Raw genomic sequence first — 11,299 nt, 5'->3', positions numbered from 1 at the left:
TCTGTCTTATTTAAAATAGGGAAACAATTCCTTTTCGAGCAGTTTTATTTCCCATGACTGATCACGACACCCCACTTGGGACGGCAGGGTAGCCTAGTGGTTAGAGCGTAGGGGCGGCAGGTAGGCTAGTGGTTAGAGCGTAGCCTAGTGGTTAGAGTGTAGGGACGGCAGGTAGCCTAGTGGTTAGAGCGTAGGGGCGGCAGGTAGGCTAGTGGTTAGAGCGTAGCCTAGTGGTTAGAGTGTAGGGACGGCAGGTAGCCTAGTGGTTAGAGCGTAGGGACGGCAGGTAGCCTAGTGGTTAGAGCGTAGCCTAGTGGTTAGAGTGTAGGGACGGCAGGTAGCCTAGTGGTTAGAGTGTAGGGACGGCAGGTAGCCTAGTGGTTAGAGTGTAGGGACGGCAGGTAGCCTCGTGGTTAGAGTGTAGGGACGGCAGGTAGCCTAGTGGTTAGAGCGTAGGGACGGCAGGTAGTCTAGTGGTTAGAGTGTAGGGACGGCAGGTAGCCTAGCGGTTAGAGTGTAGGGACGGTAGGTAGCTTAGTGGTTAGAGTGTAGGGACGGTAGGTAGCCTAGTGGTTAGAGCGTAGGGACGGCAGGTAGTCTAGTGGTTAGAGTGTAGGGACGGCAGGTAGCCTAGTGGTTAGAGCGTAGGGATGGCAGGTAGCCTAGTGGTTAGAGCGTAGGGACGGCAGGTAGCCTAGTGGTTAGAGCGTGGGGATGGCAGGTAGCCTAGTGGTTAGAGTGTAGGGACGGCAGGTAGCCTAGTGGTTAGAGTGTAGGGACGGTAGGTAGCCTAGTGGTTAGAGTGTAGAGGTGGCAGGTAGTCTAGTGGTTAGAGTGTAGGGACAGCAGGTAGCCTAGTGGTTAGAGTGTAGGGGCGGCAGGTGGCCTAGTGGTAAGAGCGTTGGGGCGGCAGGTAGCCTAGTGGTTAGAGCGTAGGGACGGCAGGTAGCCTTGTGGTTAGAGTGTTGGACCAGTAACCGAAAGGTTGCTGGATCGAATCCCCAAGCTGACAAGGTAAAAAAAAATATGTCGTTCTGCCCCTGAACAAAAACCCTAGGACTGAAAACACCTACTAGAGAGTGAGTAAGAGGGTGAATTAGTGAGCCAGAACAATACTCTACCTGTCGAGTGATTCACCAACCACTGACTAATAATTACACAGTGTTCTTTCTCAATCCTGCTATTCAACCTTTGAGAAGCTTCGGTACACTCATTCATTCATGGCTTGTCAGTGAGACAGGTGGAGTGGCTCAGAGACGACCACAGGACACAACCAGAGATGACCACAGGACGCAACCAGAGACGACCACATGTTACAACCAGAGATGACCACAGGACACAACCAGAGATGACAACATGACACAACCAGAGATGACCACAGGACACAACCAGAGACGACCACATGACAACAAGAGATGACCACAGGACACAACCAGAGATGACCACAGGACACAACCAGAGATGACCACAGGACACAACCAGAGACGACCACAGGACACAACCAGAGACGACCACAGGACACAACCAGAGACGACCACAGGACACAACCAGAGATGACCACATGACACAACCAGAGATGACCACATGACACAACCAGAGATGACAACATGACAACCAGAGATGACCACAGGACACAACCAGAGACGACCTGATTACCTAATCCCAGATAGGTAATCAGACGATCTATTAAGCTGCTGGCCCTCTAACCTAGTAGTAGGACACCTTCTCCAAGACACAACAGCCCGCAGGTCAGCTTGATATACAGGACACCCCCTGGACAGGACACTAGTCTATCTCCTGTTTCTGTAGTGATACAGCTTGATGTACCAGGACACTCCCTGGACAGGACACTAGTCTATCTCCTGTTTCTGTAGTGAGGCAGCTTGATGTACAGGACACCCCCTGGACAGGACACTAGTCTATCTCCTTTTTCTGTAGTGAGACAGCTTGATGTACAGGACACCCCCTGGACAGGACACTAGTCGATCTCCTGTTTCTGTAGTGATACAGCTTGATATACAGGACACCCCTGGACAAGACACTAGTCTATCTCCTGTTTCTGTAGTGATACAGCTTGATGTACAGGACACCCCTGGACAGGACACTAGTCTATCTCCTGTTTCTGTAGTGATACAGCTTGATGTACAGTATACCTCAGACATTAAACAATTTCAACAAATATTGCATAGCATTCATCTATTTAAAAACAATAGGTAGATACAGTTGAAGTCGGAAGTTTACATACACCTTGGCCAAATACATTTAAACTCAGTTTTTCACAATTCCTGACATTTAATCCTAGTAAAAACTCCCTGTCCAGGTCAGTTAGGATCAACACTTTATTTTAAGAATGTGAAATGTCAAAATAATAGTAGAGATAATGATTTATTTCAGCTTTTATTTATTTCATCACATTCCCAGTGGGTCAGAAGTTTCCATACACTCAATTAGTATTTGGAAGCATTGCCTTTAAATTGTTTAACTTGGGTCAAATGTTTCGGGTAGCCTTCCACAAACTTCCCACAATAAGTTGTGTGAATTGTGACCCATTCCTCCTGACAGAGCTGGTGTAACTGAGTCAGGTTTTTAGGCCTCCTTGCTCGCACACGCTTTTTCAGTTCTGCCCACACATTTTCTATAGGATTGAGGTCAGGGCTTTGTGATGGCCACTCCAATACCTTGACTTTGTTGTCCTTAAGCCATTTTGCCACAACTTTGGAAGTATGCTTGGGGTCATTGTCCAATTGGAAGACCCATTTGCGACCAAGCTTTAACTTCCTGACTGATGTCTTGAGATGTTGCTTCAATATATCCACATAATTTTCCTCCCTATGATGCCATCTATTTTGTGAAGTGCACCAGTCCCTCCTGCAGCAATGCACCCCCACAACATGATGCTGCCACCCCCGTGCTTCAAGGTTGGGATGGTGTTCTTCGGCTTGCAAGCGTCCCCCTTTATCCTCCAAACATAACAATGGTCATTATGGCCAAACAGTTCTATATTTGTTTCATCAGACCAGAGGACATTTCTCCAAAAAGTACGATCTTTGTCTCTATGTGCAGTTGCAAACCGTAGTCTGGATTCTTTATGGCGGTTTTGGAGCAGTGGCTTCTCCCTTGCTGAGCGGCCTTTCAGGTTATGTCGATATAGGACTTGATTTATAGTAGATATAGATACTTTTGTACCGGTTTCCTCCAGCATCTTCACAAGGTCCTTTGCTGTTGTTCTGGGATTGATTTGCACTTTTTGCACCAAGGCACCAAGGTACGTTCATTGGGGTGGCAGGGTAGCCTAGTGGTTAGAGCGTTGGACTAGTAACCGAAAGGTTGCAAGTTCAAATCCCCGAGCTGACAAGGTACAAATCTGTCGTTCTGCCCCTGAACAGGCAGTTAACCCACTGTTCCTAGGCCGTCATTGAAAATAAGAATTTGTTCTTAACTGACTTGCCTAGTTAAATAAAGGTAAAATAAAATAAATAAAAATATCTAGGAGACAGAATGTGTCTCCTTCCTGAGCGGTATGACGGCTGCATGGTCCCATGGTGTTTATACTTGCGTACAGATAAACGAGGTACCTTCAGGCGTTTAGAAATTGCTCCCAAGGATGAACCAGACTTGTGGAGGTCCACCATTTTTTTCCTGAGGTCTTGGCTGATTTCTTTTGATTTTCCCATGATTTCAAGCAAAGAAGCACTGACTTTGAAGGTAGGCCTTGAAATACATCCACAGGTACACCTCCAATTGACTCAAATGATGTCAATTAGCCCATCAGAAGCTTCTAAAGCCATGACATAATTTTATGGAATTTTCCAAGCTGTTTTAAGACAGAGTCAACTTAGTGTATGTAAACTTCTGACCAACTGGAATTGTGATACAGTGAATTATAAGTGAAATAATCTGTAAACAATTGTTGGAAAAATGACTTGTGTCATGCACAAAGTAGATGTCCTAACCGACTTGCCAAAACTATAGTTTGTTAACAAGAAATTTGTGGAGTGGTTGAAAAACGAGTTTGAATGATTTCAACCTATGTAAACTTCCGACTTCAACTGTACCTACGGAAAAGTACAAGGAAATAAACCTGACTCAACATCGCCGGCGTAGTTATGTTATGACAAAAGCAAAATGATCCAATAACGTGTAAACAACAACCATGCTATCACAGACAGAACAGTTTAGCAGCCAACGAAAGCCTTCGGGAACCTTCCTCAAAGCGCCCAATCATAAAGCCACATTGGATGCACACACCATTTAATGTACGTCTGGTCCTATTAGACATGTCCACCAACACTGACAGAAAATACTCCCAAATGGCACCCAAGGGCTCTGGTCAAAAGCAGTGCACTACATAGGGAATAGGGGGCCATTTGAGACACACACTGTGATGAGGATGATTGATTCAGCCGATGACGTTTGCCGTATTGAACAGCACAGCACTGTGACACAGAACCGGTTACCTGAGTCTGTCAGACATCTTCTACACGAGTTGGTTTCTGTAGGGTTTAAATATATAGGGTTCAGCATTTCACTAGCGATGCATAACGAATGACAGCATTTCTGATAGGTGGAATAACAATCAGAATGGATGAAGTACTTAGTAGAACCAACAGAACAGACTTAGTAGAACCAACAGAACAGATTTAGTAGAACCAACAGAATAGACTTAGTAGAACCAACAGAATAGACTTAGTAGAACCAACATAATAGATTTAGTAGAACCAACAGAATAGACTTAGTAGAACCAACATAAAATATTTAGTAGAACCAACAGAATATACTTAGTAGAACCAGCAGAATATACTTAGTAGAACCAACAGAATAGACTTAGTAGAACCAACAGAATAGACTTAGTAGAACCAACAGAATAGACTTAGTAGAACCAACAGAATAGACTTAGTAGAACCAACAGAATATATTTAGTAGAACCAACAGAATAGACTTAGTAGAACCAACAAAATAGACTTAGTAGAACCAACAGAATAGACTTAGTAGAACCAACAGAATAGACTTAGTAGAACCAACAGAATAGACTTAGTAGAACCAACAGAATATATTTAGTAGAACCAACAGAATAGACTTAGTAGAACCAACAGAATATACTTAGTAGAACCAACAGAATATATTTAGTAGAACCAACAGAATAGACTTAGTAGAACCAACAGAATAGACTTAGTAGAACCAACAGAATATACTTAGTAGAACCAACAGAATAGATTTAGTAGAACCAACAGAATATATTTAGTAGAACCAACATAATAGACTTAGTAGAACCAACAGAATAGACTTAGTAGAACCAACAGAATAGACTTAGTAGAACCAACAGAATAGACTTAGTAGAACCAACAGAATAGATTTAGTAGAACTAACAGAATAGATTTAGTAGAACCAACAGAATAGACTTAGTAGAACCACCAGAATAGATTTAGTAGAACCAACAGAATATATTTAGTAGAACCAACAGAATATACTTAGTAGAACCAACAGAATATACTTAGTAGAACCAACAGAATATACTTAGTAGAACCAACATAAGATTTAGTAGAACCAACATAATAGATTTAGTAGAACCAACAGAATAGACTTAGTAGAACCAACAGAATATACTTAGTAGAACCAACAGAATAGACTTAGTAGAACCAACAGAATATACTTAGTAGAACCAACAGAATATACTTAGTAGAACCAACAGAATATATTTAGTAGAACCAACAGAATAGACTTAGTAGAACCAACATAATAGACTTAGTAGAACCAACAGAATAGATTTAGTAGAACAAACAGAATAGACTTATTAGAACCAACAAAATATACTTAGTAGAACCAACAGAATAGATTTAGTAGAACAAACAGAATAGATTTATTAGAACCAACAGAATAGACTTAGTAGAACCAACAGAATAGACTTAGTAGAACCAACAGAATAGATTTAGTAGAACAAACAGAATAGACTTAGTAGAACCAACAGAATAGACTTAGTAGAACCAACAGAATAGACTTAGTAGAACCAACAGAATAGACTTATTAGAACCAACAGAATAGACTTGAATTTGTAGTAGATAGACACTACTAGACAGACATGATTTCAATCATTGGACATTTCTCAATCCCAATCTCCATGTTAATCCCATTGTGAGAGATTGAACGGTGCAGCTGAGGTTTGGGTACACGGTGTGATCCGCTGGTGTACTGCAGTTGACTCGCACATTAAGTCAGAATTGCTTGAGTGAAATCAACTAGCATCCTATTAACCCTATCAACACCATCAACAGGTTAACTGTCACCATACGAGAGAACATTTTAACATGTCTACCAAAGACTGAAATGTCAAACATGGACTTGTAGAAAGTGAAGAAGTGGCTGATCATTTAGTCATCGCCAGGTTCAGATTAAAATATAAAGGTCCAATTATTTGATGTCTGTCTTTCCCTCCTTAATACCTGTGTTCCAACCCTTAACCATTCACCCTCTCTCTCTCTCTCTCTCTCTCTCTCTCTCTCTCTCTCTCTCTCTCTCTCTCTCTCTCTCTCTCTCTCTCTCTCTCTCTCTCTCTCTCTCTCTCTCTCTCTCTCTCTCTCTCTCTCTCTCTCTCTCTCTCTCTCTCTCTCTCTCTCTCTCTCTCTCTCTCTCTCTCTCTCTCTCTCTCTCTCTGTCTCTCTCTCTCTCTCAATTCAATTCAATTCAAGGGGCTTTATTGGCATGGGAAACATGTGTTAACATTGCCAAAGCAAATGAGGTAGACAATACACAAAAGTGAAACAAACAATACTAATTAACAGTAAACATTACACATACAGAAGTTTCAAAACAATAAAGACATTACGAGTGTCATATTAAATATATACAGTGTTGTAACAATGTACAAATGGTTAAAGCACACAAGTTAAAATAAGTAAGCATAAATATGGGTTGTATTTACAATGGTGTTTGTTCTTCACTGGTTGCCCTTTTCTTGTGACAACAGGTCACACATCTTGCTGCTGTGATGGCTCTCTCTCTCTCTCTCTCTCTCTCTCTCTCTCTCTCTCTCTCTCTCTCTGTCTCTCTGTCTCTCTGTCTCTCTGTCTCTCTGTCTCTCTGTCTCTCTGTCTCTCTGTCTCTCTGTCTCTCTCCCTCTCTGTCTCTCTGTCTCTCTGTCTCTCTGTCTCTCTGTCTCTCTCTCTCTCTCTCTCTCTCTCTCTCTCTCTGTCTCTCTGTCTCTCTGTCTCTCTGTCTCTCTCCCTCTCTCCCTCTCTCCTCTCTCTCCTCTCTCTCCTCTCTCTCCTCTCTCTCCTCTCTCTCCTCTCTCTCCTCTCTCTCCTCTCTCTCCTCTCTCTCCTCTCTCTCTCCCTCCCTCCCTCCCTCCCTCCCTCCCTCCCTCCCTCCCTCCCTCCCTCCCTCCCTCTGTACAACAGCTAGGGAGTTCAACTTATGGTCCACCCACACTGGATGAATGTGCAGTAATATATCCATTTATTTTGTGGTATGAAGAAGCCATGGAAGTGTCGTGCTGCTTTCACGTCCCCTTCTCCTCCCCACGTATGTAAGCACGCTGTCACAGAGGGAGAAATGTGTACCTGCATACCGTTCTAAAAGCATGGTCCCTGTCTGTATCTTATTAAAAAGGACATGACAAGGCAACAGCGTTTTGATTTGAGGTTGAAGTACCAATCAGATCTTGAGTTACTCTGCACAGCGGAGGGACAAGAACAGGGCTGTGATTTCACAACTTGGAAATATCCCTGATATTGAGGAGAACAAGTGTTTCATTCAACTCTACACAATTGGGTAATGAATGGGGGAGGAGAACCAACTAAACCACAAAGCCAGTCAGCCAGTCAGTAAGATAGTCAGTCAGTCAGTCAGTCAGTCAGTTAATCAGTCAGTCAGTTAGTTAATCAGCCAGTCAGTCAGTCAGTCAGTTAATCAGCCAGTCAGTCATTTAATCAGCCAGTCAGTCAGTCAGTTAGTCACTGTCAGTTTGTTAATCAGTCAGTCAGTCAGTAAATTAATCAGTCAGTCAGTCAGTTAATCACTGTCAAATTTTATTCCATTGGTTTAATGCACAGTGGTCAGCAATAACCCCAACCCCCCAAAAAACAATACTCCACCCCCCAGGGGTACAATAACCCCAACCCCCCAAAAACAATACTCCATCCCCCAGGGGTACAATACTCCACCCCCCAGGGGTACAATACTCCACCCCCCAGGGGTACAATACTCCACCCCCCAGGGGTACAATACTCCACCCCCCAGGAGTACAATAACCCCAACCCCCCAGGGGTACAATACTCCACCCCCCAGGGGTACAATACTCCACCCCCCAGGGGTACAATACTCCACCCCCCAGGGGTACAATACTCCACCCCCCAGGGGTACAATACTCCATCCCCCAAGGGGTACAATACTCCATCCCCCAAGGGGTACAATACTCCACCCCCCAGGGGTGCAATACTCCACCCCCCAGGGGTACAATACTCCACCCCCCAGGGGTACAATACTCCACCCCCCAGGGGTACAATAACCCCAACCCCCCAAAAAACAATACTCCACCCCCCAGGGGTACAATACTCCACCCCCCAGGGGTACAATAACCCCAACCCCCCAAAAACAATACTCCACCCCCCAGGGGTACAATAATCCATCCCCCAGGGGTACAATAATCCATCCCCCAGGGGTACAATACTCCACCCCCCAGGGGTACAATACTCCACCCCCCAGGGGTACAATAATCCATCCCCCAGGGGTACAATACTCCATCCCCCAGGGGTACAATAATCCATCCCCCAGGGGTACAATAATCCATCCCCCAGGGGTACAATACTCCACCCCCCAGGGGTACAATACTCCACCCCCAGGGGTACAATAATCCATCCCCCAGGGGTACAATACTCCACCCCCCAGGGGTACAATACTCCACCCCCCAGGGGTACAATACTCCACCCCCAGGGGTACAATACTCCATCCCCCAGGGGTACAATACCCCATCCCCCCAGGGGTACAATACTCCACCCCCCAGGGGTACAATACTCCATCCCCCCAGGGGTACAATACTCCACCCCCCAGGGGTACAATACTCCACCCCCCAGGGGTACAATACTCCATCCCCCCAGGGGTACAATACTCCATCCCCCCAGGGGTACAATACTCCATCCCCCAGGGGTACAATACTCCATCCCCCAGGGGTACAATACTCCATCCCCCCAGGGGTACAATACTCCACCCCCCAGGGGTACAATACTCCACCCCCCAGGGGTACAATACTCAATCCCCCAGGGGTACAATACTCCATCCCCCAGGGGTACAATACCCCATCCCCCCAGGGGTACAATACTCCACCCCCAGGGGTACAATACTCCATCCCCCCAGGGGTACAATACTCCACCCCCCAGGGGTACAATACTCCACCCCCCAGGGGTACAATACTCCATCCCCCCAGGGGTACAATACTCCATCCCCCCAGGGGTACAATACTCCATCCCCCAGGGGTACAATACTCCATCCTCCTGTCAGCCACCACTACTACTAACCTACCTCCATCCTCCTGTCAGCCACCACTACTACTAACCTACCTCCATCCCCCTGTCAGCCACCACTACTACTAACCTACCTCCATCCCCCTGTCAGCCACTACTACTACTAACCTACCTCCACCCCCCTGTCAACCACTACTACTACTACTAACCTACCTCCATCCCCCTGTCAGCCACTACTACTACTAACCTACCTCCACCCCCCTGTCAGCCACTACTACTACTAACCTACCTCCATCCCCCTGTCAGCCACTACTACTAACCTACCTCCATCCTCCTGTCAGCCACTACTACTAACCTACCTCCATCCCCCTGTCAGCCACCACTACTACTAACCTACCTCCATCCCCCTGTCAGCCACTACTACTAACCTACCTCTATCCCCCTGTCAGCCACTACTACTACTAACCTACCTCCATCCCCCTGTCAGCCACTACTACTACTAACCTACCTCCATCCTCCTGTCAGCCACTACTACTACTAACCTACCTCCATCCCCCTGTCAGCCACTACTACTACTAACCTACCTCCATCCCCCTGTCAGCCACTACTACTAACCTACCTCCATCCCCCTGTCAGCCACTACTACTACTAACCTACCTCTATCCCCCTGTCAGCCACTACTACTACTAACCTACCTCCACCCCCCTGTCAGCCACTACTACTACTAACCTACCTCCATCCCCCTGTCAGCCACTACTACTACTAACCTACCTCCATCCCCCTGTCAGCCACTACTACTACTAACCTACCTCCACCCCCCTGTCAGCCACTACTACTAACCTACCTCCATCCCCCTGTCAGCCACTACTACTACTAACCTACCTCCATCCCCCTGTCAGCCACTACTACTACTAACCTACCTCCATCCCCCTGTCAGCCACTACTACTAACCTACCTCCATCCCCCTGTCAGCCACTACTACTACTAACCTACCTCCATCCCCCTGTCAGCCACTACTACTACTAACCTACCTCCATCCCCCTGTCAGCCACCACTACTAACCTACCTCCATCCCCCTGTCAACCACTACTACTACTAACCTACCTCCATCCCCCTGTCAGCCACTACTACTACTAACCTACCTCCATCCCCCTGTCAGCCACCACTACTACTAACCTACCTCCATCCCCCTGTCAGCCACTACTACTAACCTACCTCCATCCCCCTGTCAACCACTACTACTACTAACCTACCTCCATCCTCCTGTCAGCCACTACTACTACTAACCTACCTCCATCCCCCTGTCAGCCACCACTACTACTAACCTACCTCCATCCCCCTGTCAGCCACTACTACTACTAACCTACCTCCATCCCCCTGTCAGCCACTACTACTACTAACCTACCTCCATCCCCCTGTCAGCCACTACTACTACTAACCTACCTCCATCCTCCTGTCAGCCACTACTACTAACCTACCTCCATCCCCCTGTCAGCCACTACTACTAACCTACCTCCATCCCCCTGTCAACCACTACTACTACTAACCTACCTCCATCCCCCTGTCAGCCACTACTACTAACCTACCTCCATCCCCCTGTCAGCCACTACTACTACTAACCTACCTCCATCCCCCTGTCAGCCACTACTACTACTAACCTACCTCCATCCCCCTGTCAGCTACTACTACTAACCTACCTCCATCCCCCTGTCAGCCACTACTACTAACCTACCTCCATCCCCCTGTCAGCCACTACTACTAACCTACCTCCATCCCCCTGTCAGCTACTACTACTACTAACCTACCTCCATCCTCCTGTCAGCCACTACTACTAACCTACCTCCATC

At 46.4% G+C, this 11,299-nt stretch overlaps 1 protein-coding gene across 3 annotated transcripts in view; it reads right to left on the bottom strand.

Moving 5' to 3' along the window:
• The window catches only part of LOC129867891 (zinc finger MIZ domain-containing protein 1-like), a 470,202-nt gene that overhangs the window by 66,569 nt on the left and 392,334 nt on the right, over positions 1–11,299 (bottom strand). Inside the window, exon 6 of one of the 3 annotated variants that reach the window (XM_055941400.1) lies at positions 4,458–4,493. The exons of the other annotated variants lie outside the window; for them this stretch is intronic. Within the exon in view, the coding sequence (XP_055797375.1) occupies positions 4,458–4,493 (36 nt within the window). The remainder of the gene's footprint in view (positions 1–4,457; positions 4,494–11,299) is intronic. 3 annotated transcript variants of the gene reach the window in all.

Source organism: Salvelinus fontinalis, chromosome 1 (genome assembly GCF_029448725.1).
Source record: "Salvelinus fontinalis isolate EN_2023a chromosome 1, ASM2944872v1, whole genome shotgun sequence".
Lineage (NCBI taxonomy): Eukaryota > Metazoa > Chordata > Actinopteri > Salmoniformes > Salmonidae > Salvelinus > Salvelinus fontinalis.
Note: the sequence above shows the minus strand (reverse complement) of the source record. Positions and strands in the feature narration are given on the sequence as shown.